The sequence below is a fragment of the Hydra vulgaris genome, chromosome 05 (assembly GCF_038396675.1).
Source record: "Hydra vulgaris chromosome 05, alternate assembly HydraT2T_AEP".
Taxonomy (NCBI): Eukaryota; Metazoa; Cnidaria; class Hydrozoa; order Anthoathecata; family Hydridae; genus Hydra; species Hydra vulgaris.
Window position 1 is genome coordinate 37,251,592 of NC_088924.1, and position 21,643 is coordinate 37,273,234.

General features: G+C 26.8%; 1 protein-coding gene across 5 annotated transcripts in view; it reads left to right on the forward strand.

Annotated features, from left to right (window-relative positions):
• LOC136080830 (mucin-2-like) overlaps positions 1-21,643 on the forward strand; it is a 97,660-nt gene that overhangs the window by 66,790 nt on the left and 9,227 nt on the right. For all 5 annotated transcript variants that reach the window (XM_065798085.1, XM_065798082.1, XM_065798083.1 and 2 more), the window contains 8 exons: positions 4,042-4,114; positions 4,876-5,096; positions 7,883-8,002; positions 8,230-8,355; positions 10,037-10,168; positions 16,966-17,226; positions 17,444-17,566; positions 18,975-19,094. In XM_065798085.1, the coding sequence (XP_065654157.1) occupies positions 4,042-4,114; positions 4,876-5,096; positions 7,883-8,002; positions 8,230-8,355; positions 10,037-10,168; positions 16,966-17,226; positions 17,444-17,566; positions 18,975-19,094 (1,176 nt within the window). The remainder of the gene's footprint in view (positions 1-4,041; positions 4,115-4,875; positions 5,097-7,882; positions 8,003-8,229; positions 8,356-10,036; positions 10,169-16,965; positions 17,227-17,443; positions 17,567-18,974; positions 19,095-21,643) is intronic.

The following is a 21,643-nucleotide window of genomic DNA, read 5'->3' on the forward strand; positions in this document are numbered from 1 at the left end:
TTTAACGACAAATGGCTGAATTGTTTCAAATGTAAATGCCAAGACCAATTATGTGGCTATTGGAGTCTTTACAAAATATAGGAAGATAACCATCAACACTAAGATCCCAAGATGAGACAGCTGAACTCAAATTAGTCTCACAAAGAACAAGTAGGTCTGGTGAACTTTACAAGAGATAAGACTGAACAGAAGAAAAGTTACTTCGAAGACCATGAATATTAGTGAATGGTAGGTTTAGAGAACTTGGTGATGATGATGGTTTTTTGTGTTTTATAGTTTTTGGTACTTTATTCATTTTAAAATTAGATTGAAGAACTTGACTCAAAGTATAGATAGTACTCAGAACACTGTTTAATAGCCCAAGCAATTGCCTCATTACTACTAATAAACCCTAAGCTGTAGCAAAGGGCTCCAAATGTGTCCTTCGCAATGCACACCAAAAGTATAAACAGGTACACCATCCATGTCAGCTTGGCATTATTAATACTTTGATATTTTTCAGCTGTTGATGGATTCAGCCTCTCTGAGAGCTACCACTGAGTTCGGAAAACCTGACTACCAGCCGACCTCAGAACCATAAAACTGATTTTTAGAGCTGTACCCTCATTAGGAGATAATAGAATGAGTTGCCTAGTCATAAAAACAGAGGCACAAGCAAAGCCCATGCATTGAGTCAAGAAGATCCAGCATTCAACATCCTACACTGGAAATGATGTATTAAAAATACATATGCGCCAGTCTAATAGATGAAGAAGGGGTGCGAGGCTGGTCAACCATTAGAATCTGTTTACTCCTTAAGTCTTTGCCTAGGAGGCCTTCTACAAGACAGTAGCCGGATGCATTTAACATCTGCCCAAGATGAGTATTTTTATTGAAAAACCATCTCTAGCCTTTACTCAACCAAGAGCCCCTAGGCAGGGGGTGTTTTATTTCGGAGTTGGCATCTCCTAGCTTTTGCCTTAAGAGGCGTATCCTACAAGGCAGCAGGACAATATTCAATTACTCCATATTAAGCTTATTTGAGAGAGCTCATGATTTAATTATTTCATTTCAACCATAAGGCACACAATTAGCTGGGCTTTTTACAATTAACAAAAACTCATAATAAAAAATAATACTTCTTGCAATAAAAAAGTTTATTATTACTACCTAATGCTTTAAAGGGCACTAACAAAAATTTTTATCTTTTAAGTTTAAATCTGTTTACAAAACAACATCAACAACATAAAAAAAAAATATGTTTTGTTTCAGTGAAAAAGTACAGCTTTTATCACTAAAAACATAAAAAATATACATATTTCTTTTTTGAAGAATTTATTTAATAACAAATTATTTTAACAAATTATTTTTCACAATTTACAATACCTAAACAAAATTAAAATTTTTTTCTTAATAAAAATTTTCTTATTAAACATTTAATTTTTTTATTAAAAAAAATAATTTTTTTTTTGGTTTTCATAAACAAGCTAGTTTTATTTATGAATGACTTAAATGTACCATTTATAAAAGGTTTAAACTGTTATAAACTCTCAATTCTATATACAAACTACACTATATGAACATAATAATAATTCATACTATATGGTTCATAAAAAATAGCTTTACCCAATTGAAACAGGAAACTGTTTCCATTAAATAAATAGTCCATCTATATTCATATTTCCAAGTCAAATAAGTTGTCTAATTTATCTCTTCAAGATGACCAAGTATTTGTAACAAATTTTTATTTATTCCAAACAAATATATTGCATGCCAGATTTGTAATCAATCTCTGAAATGACAAACTCTTTCCATCAGAAGCATCAGAATCTGAATTAGGTTAAACAGAAAACTCTTTTTCTGAGTTGTACTATAACTTGAAAACGACTGTTGCTTGACATCTACACCATCATCGGTACAACATGAAGTTGTTTTTTAAAACAAATTCTTTTCAGTGTTGTTGCTTTGATTGTTGCTTTGTTGCAGTTGTTGCTAAAGATGTTACTTAGCAGCCATCCATTTTGGTCAGTATATCTGACAATGCATATATTATTCTGCTTCATTTTAACTATTTTCAAGTATAATATTATATATTTTATCTACAACAGAACAAAAGTATTTTAACATAACAATGTATTAAACAAAACAAGTGTGTGTAAACTTCTTCATGTAAAGCATTTGTGTACATATATATATATACACAATAATTATTCATATTTGTTGACTAGTGGTCTAATAATAACAAGTACAAATAATAAATTATTTGTAATCGTCAGAGTCAACTAGTCATCAAATACAATTAATAGTCATGTTTATAATATAATATGTATATAAATTATATACGTATTTATTACATATATAATTTAAATGCATATTGTGCTAAAAAATACTACTAAATTATACATTAATAATAGTATTAAATTATACATTTTATCAAGAAAGTTTAAACATTATTTAACTCAGAATAAGCAATACTACCTATAATTGAACCTATGGTACTGCTCAAATTTGTTTTCTTTAGTCAGATATTGAGACCTAATTTATTAAATAAGGTCTCGATATCTATATAATATATATATATATATATATATATATATATATATATATATATATATATATATATATATATATATATATATTTATGTATGTATATATATATATACATATACATATACATTTACCTATAAGTAAATTTGTATTAAAAGTTTGAACACTTTATCCTCCTCTTTATGATAACCTTGTAGATTGTCTATAAGCCTGTAGAAATAGATTTAAACATTTGGAAAATATAGATGGGGTCTTATTAATAATGCAACTGTGTATGAAAAGACACAGTTGCATTATTTTCAAATTTAACATAGTTAGAAAAATCTAGTATTTAAACAAACAAAAAATTCTCGACAGTATCATTGGCTCAATTATAGGTATTATTGAGCAAGGAGCTAATCGGGACTAAAGTTTACCCGCAGAAACATATTATCGAGTTCATAATTATAATTACCAATATTAATATGAAGCAAAGTTATTATCTCAGATATTTATTATAATAGTGCTGATTAGCTCCTTGTTTAAATTTCAAACCGGAAAATTTTTGTAACTGTAGTGTAAAAAACATTGTCTTATGGTTGAAATGTAATAATTAAATCATAGGCTCTCAAATAAGCTTGATATGGTGTAATTCAGCTGTAAAGCATGGTGAATTCGTTCTTAAGTAGAAACAAATCTTTACTTAATTACTTATTTAACAATTGTTAAATAAACAAGGGTTATGTAAGTTCAAAAAAACATTATTATTACATTACGCAAAAACTAGCAAATGTTGGTTTAAAGAAAAACTCTGTCTAAACTTATCCATTTGTACTTTTAGTTAAATAAATAAAAAAATAAAAAAACTGTTGGGCAAATTTCTGTATTCGTTATTGCAGGTATGAGGCAAATGTTCAAAAGCTATCAAATGAAAGTATGCAGTTAATTAAACTTTAAATAAACTTTTGCTGCTTCTTATTTGATTGTTCGCATTGAAGGTTCAAGAACTGTAAATCGGAGATCACAAAAGTTGATTCACATAACGTTTGCAGCGAGCATTACGCAAATCTAAATGAACATTGTGGCAATTTTTTTTGAGCTTTAATTTTTAATTGTGTATACACAATTTTTTTAAACATTTACAGAACCTTCATAGAATGTGCTCGAATGTTCCCAACATTCGTCGAACATACTTGAACGCTTTGTGTTAGCTGGGTAGTAACCAGTATTCATTGTAACAAGGTTCACAAAAGTATTTTATACAAAGTATACACTTTGTATAAAAAGTTCATAAACAAAAAAAGTTACAGTGAATGAGTTACTTCAAATTATTTTATTAATAAAAATGTTTAAATAGGAGCTGAAAACTTTTATTCATTTTAGTTCATCATTGTTAATTCATTTAACTGGTACCTTGGTTTAATTCACTTAACTTGTATAGAGTTTATTATTAATTTGTATTATTAATTTTATTTTTTACTTTATTTTACTATTCAAGTCAAAAATCAGATGTTTTTTTTGTTTTGTTTTTTTGAGGTCCCAAACCTACTGAAGTCACATCATCGCAATTTGTTATTGTTTTTAGTTTTGGGTCCAACATAGTTATTGTGTGAGTTATATATATATTTTTTTATTTGGTGTTGTTATTAATAATATCCTTAAAAGATATTTTGGATTACTTTTTCAATTTTTTTCAGCTTTTTCCTAAATGAGTGAATAAATGAGTTTTGTGTATTATAAATATATACTTATAAATTATATATATATATATATATATATATATATATATATATATATATATATATATATATATATATTTATATATATTTATATATCAACATATATATATATATATATATATATATATATATATACATATATATATATATATATATATATATATATATATATATATATACATATATATATATATATATATATATATACATATATATATATATATATATATATATATATACTATATATATATATATATACATATATAAATATATATATATATATATATATATATATATATATATATATACATATATATACATATATATATATATATACATATATATACATATATATATATATATATATATATATATCATATATATATATATATATATATACATATATATATATATATATATATATATATATATATATATATATATTATTTATAAATAATATTATAATTCTATTTTATAATTTATGCTACTTTTTTTAAATTACCTACAAAATAAATGTGTTAGATTGTGTATATTTTTTATCTGTGAAAAAATATGTTATCTATGGTTATTATTGACTTTACTGTAATATCTATGATTAATACATATCGTTTATGTGATATATGGTTTCTAGATCTATAGATGTTATTGTTCGAAAACGGACAAGTAAAAATCGATTTAAGAAAAAACCTTATGAATACACACGGGAAGAAATAGATAATCATGTAGATGGTTGGTACCGTTTTACAACTATTAGAATAACAACTGTTGAAATAACATCTATCTTAGTTTCCAATGATGCACGTAGCGAATTTTCCACTCCAAATTCTAAACGCAAAAGGAGGAGTGTTCCTGGTTTGTTTATTTTTTGTTTTAATTGTTTTTGGAATTTTTGTTATTTTGTTAAACAGTTTTTTTATTAGTTTTTCATAATTATTATTATTTTTATTTTTATTTTTTTTTTGTTATTATATATAAACACATACATACATATATACATACATACATACATACATACATACATACATACATACATACATACATACATACATACATACATACATACATACATACATACATACATACATACATACATACATAAATACACACATACACACATACAGGCCTTGGCAGGAATAACTGGCGCTTGCCTGTGTCTGCCTCCACACTGTGTGAGTTAGTTTACATGGGTAAAATAAAGCTTGTGCAAAAGTACAATTATTATTTTTTAAAACAGCAAAATTTGATGTTTTTTTAGTTTGAGTCATAGTTTACATTAACAAAAAATAGTAAAAAACATTGAGTGCATTTAAATAAAATCATTTTAATAAGTATTACATAATTTTGCAATAATAATAAAAAATCAAAAAAATTTTTGTTCATTGTTACATTTTTGTGAGCGCCTTTAAAGTAAAAAAGTTTGTAATTGAAGATTTTACAATTATTTTCAAATAAAATCGATGCGGTCGTTTTGATTGGTCATTCAAATAACGGGTGACAACTAAAAAACGAGACTAGATTTAAAGACACATATCTTCTTAAAGGAATAAGATTTTAAAAATAGGAAAACTGTTTTAGAAGGTATTTTTATTCTAGTTTTTAAATATTTTATGTTTTTATTTTTTATAGAAAAATGAATAAAAAAATAAATTCAAAACAAGAAGAGATTAGAAAACGTGTGCATGAATTTTATTTAAATTACAAAAATGCTGGTAAAAAGTTCACTTATGACCACTTTAAAGTTGAGAATATACCTAAAAGTACCCAGATAATTAAACGTGCTGAAAGGGAATCTGGGTACCAAAGAGTTCAATGAAAAGGAGTAAAAGCTAAAAAAATGACCTGCACAAACATTGAAAGGCTCAAACTCATGTTTGACCATAAAGACGGAGTTTCTCAACGACAGGCAGCTAAAAAGTTCAACTGTACTCAGCAACACATTAGTAAAACATTAAAAAAAAAAGAACAAATATTAAATCAAGAAAAAAAATAACAATTCCAAAACGCTCTGACCAGCAAAAAGCAGCAGCTAGAACTAAGTGCAGTCGATTGTGTCAGAAGTTCAAAAATTGTTAACCAATCATTGACGATGAGTCTTTTTTCATGTTAAATCACTCCAGTATCAATGGAAATGATATATTTTATACTAGTGATGTAAAATCTACTCCATCTACAGTTAAATACCAAACAAAACAAAAGTTTCAAAAGAAATTACTTCTATGGATTGCTTTTTCTGAAAATGGAACTTCTCAACCTTATTTTGTACCAAGTGGACTGGCTGTAAATCAAAAAATCCTATTCTGGCCAGATTTAGCATCATCTCACTATGCAAAAACAGTAATCATGTACCTAAACAAGGAAAATGTGCATTATGTTGAGAAAGCGGATCACCCTGCAAACTTGCCAGAATGTCGTCCTATCGAAAATTTTAGGAGTATTTTGAAAGGCCTTGTCTACAAGAATAATTGGCATGCAGAAAATCTTAAAAAATTGCGTTCGTCAATGACGTTGTTTTGTTGTTAGTTATTATTAGTTAATTAATAACTCCGTTTAATCAGGTATTGCCATAATAAAATTGATATTAAGCTCATACAAAGCCTAGCTCAGTCTATACCAGGCCTAGTTGATAAAGTCAAAAGAAATGGTTTAATTGAGAACATCTGATTATATATTTAAAAACTAGAATAATAATACTTTCTAGAGCATTTTTCCTTTTTGTTTTATCTTCTTTAAAGAGATATGTGACTTTAAATCCAGTCTCGTTTTTTAGTTGTCACTCGTTAACCAATATAAGAATTTTCACAAAAAAACAATTAAAAAAACTGTCAAAAAAAACAAAAACAGCAACAACAAGTTGCCAAAGCAACAACTAAAGAGCTTTAGTAGTTTTTAAAAACCTATTTTAAAAAAACAATTTTTTTTAATATTTATTTAATTTTAATAATTTTAATAATTATTTTTATAGTTACTTTTTAACTATCTAAAATATGAATCAAAGTGAAAATAATAGATACTTATATAAAACTTAAATTAAATTTTTTTTAATAAACAATAATAAAAATTAGTTTATTTATATTGAGTTATGTGGTTTTTAAACTTTTTAAATAAGAAAAAAATGTTTCACAAAGAAGAAGTGTACTGAAGGAACTTTTTAAATATGAAAGTAATAAAAAAAACATGACACAAAATAATATATATAAAACAAATAAATAGTTTCAATAAAAAAGTGATTTAAATATATATTAAAATAGAGTTAAAAAAATTTGATCAAATGCAACATTCTTTTTGACATTTTTGTTAGAAAATGTTTTGATGCTTGAATAAATAAACATCAGAAAAACAACCGTTGCTGAAGATTGTTTTTTTGATGTATTTATATGATACAAAACATTACAGTTTAAAATTAAAAAACTATTACTAAAACGTAATCAATTTTATGTTATTTGTGCTCTTATTTATCTAAATATTAAAAAAGCCCACAAAAATGCTTATCGCTTGTGTCACTTGCCAAGTCCTTTTTAGAGGGGTGATACACCACTCATGCACTTATTTACTCCTGCTAAGGCCAGTACATTCATATTTATATATATATATTTGTATATATAACTTTTTTAATTAACATCTCTATATTTTTATTAAAGAGGACAATTTTTCGATTGAGGAAGGAGAATCTTATGAAACATTTGTGCAAGGCAGCACCGATAATGGAACTATTGTTAGTTCGCCTTACTATCCCCCTGTAATAACTGTAGATCCTGGTTGTGAGTTTTTTATTTTATTTGCTACTCAATTACTTTATCAAATGTTGTTTAAACTCTTGTAAATTTTGTTTAAAATATATTTAAAATGTTGAAAAAAAATATTTTTTTTTAAATTTCGTTTATATATAAATATTAAAAAAAAAAATCTCCTTTTTATTGTTTTTTTATTATTATAATATTTAATATTTAATATTATAATTATTATAATAGTCAATATTTAATATTAGCTTTATGTGCTGTTATCAATTGTTTTTCAACCCAAAATCAAGTGTGTCAAAAGGTTAACTCCACCTATGCAAAATGTGTATGCAAAAATGGATACATTACCTTTGACAACTGGCAAACTTGTGAAGGTATTTTCTTTTGTTGTTCAAAAAGGTTATTGAATGGCATCCTTTGTAGTATAAATGTTGAATACAATAGCATAATATATAAAATTATTATGGAATAGAGGGAATATTGTGTTTTTCATAAATTTTTATAAAAAACACAATATTCTCTGTTTTGTATTTATGTGACTTTTTGTTGGTATTCCTGTGTTGTATTTATATTATATATAAATATAATTTACACTTGATGTGGTTATAATAATAAAAATATATCATTACTAATCTAATATTCGTGATCTTTGATGTAACCTTTTATCTGTTAAATCTTATTGCAAAAATATTGATGTGAACCACATGAAAATATCACTAAAACTATTATCATTGCTGTTTTTATTACTGTCTTAAGGTTGACTAGAGTTCTATTTATGAAATTTATTTCTTTATGTTAATTTAAAGCCTCACTTTATCCCAGGGTTTTTTACTTCTTGTGCAGATACTTGTTACCATTTCTTTCATCTGTTTAACAAAAGCAACTCTCTTGGAAACAAATGTATTTCTACTATTGCAAGAAAGCAATTAAAAAGTGTATTTTCATTCTCCATGGTCTGTTATCCTTACATTATCATGTTAAACATTACAAAATCTTACATTATCTTGTTAAACATGATTAAATCTTACATTAGAGTTTAGTTTCTAGAGACTTTTCAAAAATCTTTAACAGTGTTGTTACCAAAGGTAAGTCTAACATTCAATCTCTCATACATAGATTTGATAATTTATGTTAAATTATAATTTTTCCTATTTTCCTCCTAAATGTAATGATTACCCACTTCCTGTCATATATATGGCCCCAGCATATGTTGATAAAGTTTTTTTTTTACTTAGACTCTTCTAAAACTTGTGATCCAAGCAACATGGCTGTCACATTTTTATAAAAGTGCTTTCCAGACTTTACACTCTCCCAACTGTTTAACAAGTGCTTAACTTAATCTTGTTTTTCTGCCTGTTGGAAAATGGTGTTTATGGTTTTTTATGGTTAAAGCTTTTAAAAAAATTTTTTAAATGCTTCAACCCCTTTAGCAATTGTCTTGTCAATCTTTTTAGTGTTACTAGCAAGGTTTTTGAGTAAATAAACTATATAAATAATCTATATATCAAACTATACTTACTCTTTGACAATCAATTTGCATTTGGGTTCTCTCATTCTTTTGATGAAGCAAAAAGGTTGCTATTTCATAAATAAAAGTAGTCACAAATGAAGAACATAAAGTTTTGCATTCTGTTAGTTCTCAACTTAAATAATGGTTACTTGCACCCTTGTTGGGGGTGAATTTGTTTAAAAGGAAAACTCTATTTTTGATTTAAATTTACTTATAATTATTAGATAGTTTAGTTTTTAATTTAGTTTTAGATTAGATACTCTTAGTTTTAAAAGTAAGTATAGTTACATATATAGTTTATATTGTAATATATAGTTGTAGTTTGTGTAGTAATATTACATATATAATTTTAATAAGTATAGTTTGATATATAGATTATTTATATAGATAGTATAGTTTATTGTTATATTATAAATTTATAATATAATTTTAAGACTAAACTTTTAATTTAAGTAAATTTTAAGATTATAATTCTTAATTAAAAATCTTTACATTTTAGAATTGAATTTATTTATAATGAATTATTTTTACTTTTTATTGTAAAGATATTGATGAGTGTGCAGCAAAGCAAAATAATTGCAATTGGGAAAATAGCAAGTGTGTCAACACAGATGGTAGTTATACTTGCACATGCAATGATGGATGGATCTTAGGAAATGATAGTAAAAGTTGTGTCGGTATGCTATATACTTTACTGTACAAAATATTTTTTATATATGTATATATATATATATATATATTTATATATATATATATATATATATATATATATATATATATATATATATATATATATATATACATATATATATATATATATATATATATATATATATATATATATATATATATATATATATATATATACACTAACATGATTTAACCATATTTAAAATTTTTTTCACTTGTTAAGAGTAAAAAAAAACACAAAATTCTGAGCCCCCTCCCAAATAATCTATCAGGTCAGGTTATCCTGCTACTGGTATCATGTAACCTAGTACAACCTGATTCATATCCTGCTGCCTTGTAGGATACGCTTTTTTAGGCAAAGGCTAGGAGAAGTTAACTCCAACTTAAAACACCCCCTGTCTTGGGGCTCTTGATTGAGTAAAGGCTAGAGATGGTGTCTCAATAAAAATGCTCACCTTGGGCAGATGTTAAATGCATCTAGCTACTGTCTTGTAGTAGAAGGCCTCCTAGGCAAAGACTTAAGGAGTAAACAGATTCTATTTGTTGACCAGCCTCATACCCCTTCTTCATCTATTAGGCTGGTGCAGATGTATTTTTAATACATTGTTTCCAGTTTAGGATGTTGAATGCTGGATCTTCTTGACTCAATGCATGGGTTTTGTTTGCGTCTCTGTTTTTCTGATTAGGCAACTCATTCTATTATCCCCTAATGAGGATACAGCTCTAAAACTCAGTTTTATGGTTCTTAGGCCAGCTGGTAGTCAGGTTTCTCGGACTCTGTGGTAGCTCTCAGAGAGGCTGATTCCATCAACAGCTGAAAAACAGCAGAGTACTAACAGTGCCATGTTGTGCATGGATGGTGTCCCTGTTCATACTTTTAGTGTGCATTGTTGAGGCCGCGTTTGGAGCCTTTTGTTATGACTTAGGGTTTATTAACAGTAATGGGGCAATTGCTTAGACTATTAGATAGTGTGCTGAGTATTATCTATGCTTTGAGTCAAGTTCGTTAAAAAATTTAAAGTGACTAAATTACCAAAAACTGTAAAACACAAAAAACCATTGTCATCACCAAGAGTTATAAACCTATCATTCACTAATATTCATGGTCTTCGAAGTAACTTTTTTTCTGTTGAGTCTTATCTCTTGCAAAGCTCACCAGACCTACTTGCTCTTTGTGAGACTAATTTGAGTTCAGCTGTCTCATCTTGTGATCTTAGTGTTGATGGTTATTTTCCTTTAATTCGTAAAGACTCCAATAGTCACATGCTTGACCTGAGCATATACATTCGTAAGAATTCACCCAATTGTCGGGAAACTAGGTTTGAATCCACAGACTATTCTTTTATGTGCTTTTGTTTAGCACCATTTCACTCTATTACCTTTCTCTTTGTTCTATTGCTCTCCTCCATCTCCTTTCATCAAGACTGCACTCTTTTCGATGTTATTTCTGATCAAATTGACCAAGTCCTTTCTCTTTATCCGTCAGCCAATATCATTGTTGTTGGTGACTTCAATGCTCATCACACTGAATAGCTTGCCTCTAGTGTCAGTGACTCTGCTGGCGTTAAGGCCCTCAACTTTTGCCTTTCTCAATCTCTAACTCAAATAGTCAACTTTCTCGCTTTCCAGACAATCGGAATCATTTACCTTCTCTACTCAACCTATATCTTGTTTCTGATCCTAGTCAGTGCTCAGTTTCTCCACATTTACCCTTAGTTGCTTCTGATCACGGTTTGATCTCTCTAATCTTTCGTTTTCCTTCTGACAAATATGCTTCTTACGTAACTTTATAAATTCAGGCTGGCATGGAATCTTTAATTCCCTCTTGACGACTTCATGTCAAGCCTCACTTTTCTCTGTGGTTTACCTCACATTGTGCTGCTGCTGTTTCCAATTGAAACCGTTACTTCCATATCTATCAGCAAAACAATTCTTCAGAAAACAGACGTCTGTTTACTATTGCTAGAAACCATTGAAAAAAGGTTTTATCTAACGCCAAAGCTCACTATTGTCAGGTCATAAAATCTCTGGAGAATCTTTAACAGTATCAATAATAAGGGAAAATCTGTTATTCCATATCTCTTGTATGGTTCAGACTTTGTCACCTCACCTAAAGACAAAGCTGAATTGTTTGCTAAGAACTTTTCATCAGTATCATCTCTTGATTCCACTACCTGATATAGCCGTCAAACAGGTTAATTGATTGCTTGACATTCGTATCACTCCAGCTTCTGTATCAAAAGTGATTTCCTGCTTAGACTCTTCTACAGCATGTGGTCCAGACAGCATACCTGTTATGTTCTTGCAGAAGTGTTTTCCGGAGCTGTCATCTATACTTTCAAAACTATTTAACAAGTGCTTATCAGAGTCTTGTTTTCCAACATGCTGGGAACCGGCATCTGTTATCCCTATTTTCAAAAATTCTGGGAACCGGCATCTGTTATCCCTATTTTCAAAAATTCTGGAGAGCAATCTGACTCATCTAACTACCGTCCTAATAGTCTTCTTTCTATCATAAGCAAGATTTTTGAATCTTTAATTAACAAACACTTAATCTCTCATCTTGAATCTAATAACTTACTTTTTGATCATCAATATGGAGTTCGATCTTCTTGTTCTACAGCTGATTTGTTAACAGTAATAACAGATAGGTTTTATTGTGCATTAGACAGAGGTGGAGAGGTTAAGGCTTTTGCTATTGACATTTCTAAAGCTTTTGATAAGCTTTAGAAATTGATAAAAATGATAAAGCTTTTGCCATGCTGGTCTTCTCCATAAGCTTTCTTTCTGGTGTATCTGGTAACATCTTTAAGATTATTGAATCATTCCTTTCCAATTATAGTATAAAAGTTGTCCTCGATGGACAGGACTTTTCTTCATTTCCTGTATTTTTAGGGTTTCCTCAAGGTTTAATCCTTGGCACTATACTCTTTTTAATTTACATTAATGATCTTCCAGATATTCTCTAAAATACCATTGTTTGCTGATGCCACTACCATTAAATCTTGTCATGATAAGAACCCAACACTCTATGATTGCTTGGAAGGGGCATCTGAGCTTGAAAAGGATCTCACTTCTGCTACAGCATGGGGCTCACAGCGGCTGGTGAACTTTAATTCAGATGAAACTCAATTTTTTCAGCCAATCGTTATTGCAATAATTTAGGTCTTCCTATATTTATGAAGAGTAATGTACTCGATGAGTTATCTGCTCTTCATCTTCTAGGATTAACTCTTACTTTTGATCTCTCTTGGAAACCGTTTATCAAATCGATTGCAAAATTAGTATATGCAAAGGTTGCATCTCTTTATCAAGCTCAACACTTTTTCAATCTGGATTCTATCCTTTATCTCTATAAATCTCAAATCCGTCCTTGTATGGAATACTGTTGCCATATCTGGGGCGGATCTTCTAATGATGCCTTTACTCTTTTAGACAAGGTGCAAAAATGCATCGTAAAGATAGTTGAACCTGTTCTTGCAGCCAACCTCCATCCATTATCACATCGTCATAATGTTGCTTCTCTTTCTCTTTTCTACAATACTGTAATGGGCACTGCTCTAAAGAGCTAGTGTCTCTTGTGCCATCTACTAAAATTTACTCTCGTGTTACTCATCATTCAATTAAATCTCATCTTTTTACTGTGACTGTTCCTTAATACTCCAAAAACTCTTATTTGTCTAGTTTTTTTTCTCAAGCATTATTTCTTTGGAATTCACTTCCTTTATCTTGCTTTCCTGATTCATATAACTTGCAATCTTTTAAGTCGTCTGTCAATCATTATCTTGCTCTACAAACATCATCTTTTCTCTTCCAGTAACTTCCAACTCTTATAGTGATTGCTTGCAGCCTTGTTGGAAGCGAAGTTGTAAAAATAAAAATTGAGGGGGGTTTTAATTTTACAAAGCCATAACTCCTGGATGCCAAAGTATTTTTTAATGAAATTTGAAATCTATTGATTAGTTTTGATTTAGTTTACATCAGTATAAAATTTTTTCTTGAAAATCACATATAACAAAGGTGGACATGGGTTGTCTAAATTTTTGGGTTTTATTTGTTCTCTTAAAAGCAATTTGCTCCCCAAGCCCATGATTTTATATAAGACAGCTTTATTTAACAATATAATGAAATAGAAAGTTTTATAAGTATAGTTTCAATATTAAACTAAATATTATAATCTTTTAATTCCAAAATCAACAACAATAGTTCTCAATCTGTTTCCATAATCTTTATGATCTATGCTGTGTTTATTTTGTTGCCATGTAGGCTTGAACTTTGCATGAATCGCTTCACCACACTGTTCTGCATACTTTGATAAGCCACATGTTTTACTTTTTTTTTTGCGTGTTTTACAAAAGGAAAATCATGGCAACATAATGTGGATTTTCTTATTATTCTTTTTTAATTGTATTATGTTTTTTTTTAACCACAATTCAAAACCATCCCACTCAGTTAAAAAAAATCCTGCTATATTATCCACTGCTCCAATAAAAAGATGTAGCTCAGGCGGAGCAACTAAAGTTTCTAGCAAAGTATTTTTATCCGTGTTGAGATATACTAGGCATTTGTTCACAATAATGTTCTTTCTTGAAAGATGTGATGAATCCATTTTTAATATATGCTTCATAACAGGAATCAAGATCGCCTATAGTTCTAAGAGTTCCTATATCAAGTGTACATTGGCCACTACACTACAAGTAAGCTTTTTTATTTGCATCTGATTAGAGTTATAAAATTCATCAAGTTGTACTTTGATATTATCTAGTTTTTGAACTATGTTTCCTTCCACACTTTTAATCTCTTTCACAGAATCTTCCATTTAATCCAGTTCTAATTGTTTTTGTTGCATCGTCAGAAAGTTTGTGAGAGACTTGCAGTTCCATGACTATTTAAAGAGAAAGTTGTTTACTACATTTGTTACTCTTTGGGAAACTGGGAGCTCCAACTCTAATAGAGATAAGTTTTCCTCATGTTTTTAGTTTGAAAACTGTCCCTTTTTCTATACCTTCGCTCTCCATCTTTTTTTAAATTATAGCACTGGCTATTTGTTTTGCATATTCTCCTAATTTTAAACAGTGGCCAACCAAGTTATCTACAGCAGCAGCTTTTGTATACTGATGAGAAATGTCTTATTCAGTAACAAAAACAAATACTGTATACATTTTCAGATACTTTTGGTTCAGTAAATGTTGGAATACTGATACCCAAACATGGATCTTGAGATTTTTGTTGGCCCAATTAATCTAAAGCATTTCTGATTACAAATTAACAAAATTCAACTACAACTTTCCATATAACTATACAAAGAGATTTGTTTGTAATAATTTGTTTTAGTTATGTTATGTATCAATATGTATACTATATATATTCATTTGTTTATTTACTCCCACCAGTTACATGAGCAGGATTAAAGGACTACCCATATAGTCTATAACAATGTTTAAATGTATAATATTTCAATGTTATGTAAAAAAGTTTAAATTTTTTTGTGGATGTACTATATTATATATAATTAATTATAATATTGTATAATAAAAATAATAAAAAAAAATAATATATAAAATATTATATAATTGTATTTTATATAATTATAATTAAAAACATTATTATATATGTGTTATATTAACACATCCACCGAAAAATTTAAACTTTTTTACATAACATTGAAATATTATACATTTAAACATAAGGACTTAATGTCTTACTATTTCAAAGTTATTTAAAAAAGTTTAAATTTTTTTGTGGTTTTTCTATATGGGCAGTCCTTTATTGTTTATACTTAACTATAGTATTAGTGTAAAACATATAGTATTAAACATAAAGTATTATTATATAAAGTACCCTAGCAACTTGAATTCCCCATGATCCTCTAGAAATATTGACACTCTTGAGAAGGTATGATTTTTGTTTACAATTGCCACATATGACATAAGAAAAAGTCATAATTTTTTTATCATAACCATCATATATGTTGAGTTTGATAATATCTTGTATTTGGGTGGTGACTTTGATAGCGACTTAGCTCAAACCAAATTGCGTAAGAAACTCTTTCCTGACTTAATTTATTTGGTATTTTTATTTAATGAATAAAATTATATTAGGCAAAGAGTAACATCCAGACAATTTTCATTAATCGAGAAGCACTTTGATGTTTTATTTTATTGAGATTGATCAAGAAACTGATTATCGAGAAGCACTTTGATGTTTTAGATTTATTGAGTTCAATTTGTAGTCTAGTATACTAAATTTGTGACAGTAACTTTTTAAAGTGAGTTTAACATCTAGTTTAAATGATTCATAATCATTTAAACTAGATGTTAAACTCACTTTGTCCCAGGTGACACTCCATCAAACCTATTATGCTCTCTGGTCCACAGTGCATTTAACAGAACGGAACCAACTGACAATTTGACATATGAAGTTTTATCTTCATTGAATTCACAACAAGTTTTTTCATATTTATCAAAAAGGAATCAACTAAAAAATCCACTGTTTATGTGTTATAATTCAGTTTTAAAATGTTGGTTTTATACGCTTTTCAGTTAAATTTTTTTTTTGTGTGTTGTTATTTCAGTTAAAGATTTTTGTAGTTGGTTCCTTTCTGTTGAATGTTGTTCGTATATACTATATATATATATATATATATATATATATATATATATATATATATATATATATATATATATATATATATATATATATATATATATATATATATATATATATAATTTTTTCTTTGATTTTTATCTCTTTTTTTTTTTATTCCTGTGAAATGTTATTTCAGATGTAAATGAATGTGAAACTCTTTGCCGAAATGAATTTTGTACCAACACCATTGGATCATATCAGTGTGTGTGCCCATTAGGTGCTTTTTATAACATGACTTTAGGTTTATGTCAAGATATTGATGAATGTGCAGCACTGACTCACAAATGTGATACTGTCAGAGGAGTTTGTCAAAATGAAGATGTTCTTCAAACTAATCGAACTTACAATTGCTCTTGTCTTGAAGGATGGAAGCTGTCCTCTGGTAATATATGTGTTGGTAAGTATATTTTTTCTTTGAAGTATTGGATTGTTAATATTTTTTTCAACTTATTCGTATTCTTTTTTTTTTTTCATTTTCATTTTTTAGATATAAGATATGCTACTTTAGTATATTTTACTTTTTTTTAAAAAAAGCTTTGTTATATAAAGTGCTAATGTTATATAAAGTGTATAAAATTAATTATATTATTTGATATTAAGTTTGTTTTTATTAGACATAGATGAATGCATTAACAGTTGCAGAGGAGTAAATTCGATTTGTTATAACATTGAAGGCTCCTATAATTGCAGTTGTAAGGATGGATTTCAATTTAATGCAAGCTCTCGCCAATGTGAATGTAAGCTTTTAAATATATGTGGTGTAAATAAAAATAGTATTTTAAACACCCATCTTCCAGCACCTTAGCAGCAATCGCTTAGCTTGTTTGAATTTTTTATGTAGGTATCTAGAATCCATTGTTAGCACCTATCTAATTTGTAACATTTAGATCTTAAAATTTTTTGATGCAAAATGATGTAAAAGACTTAAAAAAATCCTAATTTATCAGCAGTGTAAATAGTCTAAAACTCACATTTTGTGATTGGATGCTTTTTATGATGTTGTTGTTGAAAGTCTTTCCAATTTAAACCATTATAACAAGCTTTTTTTTGGTATAAGGGGCTTTTCTTTTTTTGGACTAACATTGGTATTAATTGTCACCAACATTTGGTGGTTTTAAAGCAATTTTAATCACTCTACTGTTACTTAAACTATAAAAGCTTCCGGACTCAAGTTGATCAAGCTCACTTGATCAACTAACCTTTTTTTCAAAAAAGTTTGTCAAATTTTATTCACAAGTTTCTAATAAACATTCAGTATTTGGTGGTTCAAATTACAGTTACTAATAAAAAAAGTTATAATATTAAATAACTTATAATTATTTTAATCATGTATAAATTATATATATATTTATATATATATATGATTATTGTTTAAAACAATTATTCTATCGGGCCCTTTTATATATACTTTTTTTTATTATTATTATTTTTTTTATTATTTTTAGTTATTAACATTTTTTATTTTAGTTTAGTAAACATTGAAAAAAGATACAAAAAAGTTTAATTTTTTAAAAAACCATTTTTATTCATTTTGATTGAATATGTTTAATTTATATTGTGTTTCAAAGTTTAGGATTGAGATAGTTTCAACTGAAAATAAAAAAATAAAAAATAATGCCTCCTTGACTGTAGTGGACTCCTTTGTGGTCTTAATGAGGTGAATTTAATGTTTACATAAGTGAAAATCCTGCAATCCGTTTTATATTAAACAAGAGAATATCTTATCATAAAAAAGTTTTTTTGTTAAAACACTTATACACATTGAGCAGGATGGAAAGTTAATTGCAACATGAAATTATCCTGTTGTGTAGATACTGCATTTCTCTGTATCTATACATTTTTTAGAGCCTTTTTTTGTGTCAATTATCATTGTTTAAATTATAAAATAAGAAAACCAACATAAATATAGTTTAATATTTTTTAATGAAGATTTTTTAATCCTTTAAAGCTTGTTTTAGAAAATTGTTTAGATTTTTTAAATTATTCATCAGTAGATTCATGCACATAAGAAAATTTTTTATTATTTTACAATTTTTTTATTGTTGTTGTTATTATTCTTATTAATATTATTATTATTGTTATTATTGTTATTATTATTATAATTATTGCTAATATTGTAATTATTTATTATGTTTTTCTTTACAGTGGTACCATGGTGTATTAATGATTGTCCAAAAAATTCTAATTGCTCGATGACGAGTCCTGGTCAGTTTAATTGTGTGTGCAAACAAGGTTATATAATGAATAATCTTATGCTTTGTGAAGGTGAGATTTTTAAAAGTTTCGTTTTGTTAGGCTTATCAAATTCATTTTGATAACTAGTTTTTAATTTAAGCAGTTTAAATTTTTTTTTTTTTTTTTTACAATGATTTGTATATAAAGAAAAAAAATTTATATATATATGTATATATATATATATCATATAAAATCATAGGTAGAAAAAAATTTTAATGTTTCATAATAGTGATTCTTATTTTTGAATTATAATAGCATATTTTTTTAATTTGATATCACGCCTTGATACCAAATATGGATAATGTAAATGTATTTTGCTGTGCAAAGTTCAGGAGATTGTTTTATATGCAGGTGTATGGTTACCGAAGGTCCTCCTTTTGCAAAGGAGGTATTTTCAAAGAAAACAATAGCCTAAAATAAATAACCACAACATTTTTTTAAAAAGATATTTATAATAAGGAGAAATCATTACAAAGTAGTAAATTCATTTGAGAAACTTTATTCTAATCATTCATCATATTGCACTTGTTACACTTAGAGTTTTGTTATCAAAGTTTTAAAATCACCATCTATAATTGTGCATAATTGTTTTAAAATCTCACTTTTTTATTTAATACAAAATAAATAATAAATTGTATGATTGTATAATTGTAAAAATTGTTAAAATTTTTCAAATGTTGTATGATAAACTAGCAAAGTCTAGTAATTTTAAAAATGTTTTAAGATAAACTGACAAAGTACTCGTAAAAATATTTTTATGTATTCCTTGTGTCAAAATATAAATTTTGTGTTTCTTTGTTTAAAAATAGATTTGTTTTGTTTATAAAACAAGACATTTGGACATTAGTCACAAACCATTTTAATTAGTTGAATTTTCCATCTTAATTGTACTTCCACACTTAAAATGATAAATAAACTGTACTTTAAAAGTAAACTTGAATAAGTTTTTGGATCATAAGTTCATCATTCTCAATATGAAAAACTTTTGTCATTGTTTTGAGTATTGATGGTTATTGTATCATAAGGGAAAGGTACATTCTGTATCATAAGGGAAAGGTACATTCTGTATCATAAGGGAAAGTTACATTCTGTATCATAAGGGAAAAGTACATTCTGTATCATATGGGAAAGGTACATTCTGTATCATAAGGGAAAGGTACATTCTGTATCATAAGGGAAAGGTATATTCTTTATTATAAGGGAAGGTTTAAGTAGCTGGTATAGTATTAAAAAGATTTAAAAGGCAAAAAATTTTAATATTTTAAATATTTATAGGATTACTTAAATACATTTTAATACTATCTTCAATATTTTTGCTCTAGTAAATGTAATTCTATTTTGGTTTTCAATGGTATTTCATTTTTCTTATATTTTTTCATATATTTTTTATTATTTCATTTCATATATTTTTATTATTTCATTTCATATATTTTTAAGTTAGTAGAAAATTACATGTTAATTTTATTTTATTTGACACAGTGTTTCATCAATAAAGACACATCAGAAATTTTTTTTTTCTGATGAGTCCTTATTGATGAAACACTGTAAAATGAAAAAAAATTGAAAAAAAGTTCTTTTAAGAACATTGAGCACTCTTTTTTGTGTATGTATGTATATATATGTGTGTGTATATATATATATATATATATATATATATATATATATATATATATATATATATATATATATATATATATATATATATATATATATATATATATATACATATATATATGTATATATATATATATATATATATATATATATATATATATATATATATATATATATATATATATATATATATATATATATATATATTAGGATTTTAACTTTTTGGTATCTCCAGAGTCCTGTATAAAAAACAGATGAACTTTGGTTCAAAAGTAACTGAAAAGTCATTGGTTTTATTTACTTTTTGAAAAAGGTCACCCACCATGACCCTTGATTACACACTGACTCCCATATATTAATGAATTTGTTTTTCTTCAAAAGTATATCAACCTGGGTCTCAAAAGAACCAGAATTTCATAGAGATTTTAGTAATGGTTTCAAATAAAAATGATTTGCTTAAATTTTATATACAAAAAACAGCATTTTTTAAATAAAAATTAAAAAGGTCGTTTTTTATGACATTTTGTTTGCAATATTTTTTTTTTTTAAGTTTCAGAAGAAAAAATTATGAATTTTGAAATCACTATAAAATTTTAGTTCTTTTGAGATCCAGAATTTTATGTTGATATACTTTTAAAGAAAAAAAAGTTCACTGATATATGGGAGCCAGTGTGCAGTCAAGAGTCATGGTGGGTGGCCTTTTTCAAAAATTAAATAAAACCAATGACTTTTCAGTTACTTTCAAACCAAAGTTCATCTGTTCTTTATACAGGAAACTGGAGATACCAAAAAGTCAACACCCTAATATATATATATATTTTTTTCTATTATATATATATATATATATAATATATATATATGTATATATATATATATATATATATATATATATATATATATATATATATATATATATATATATTTATATATATATATATATATATATATATATATATATATATATA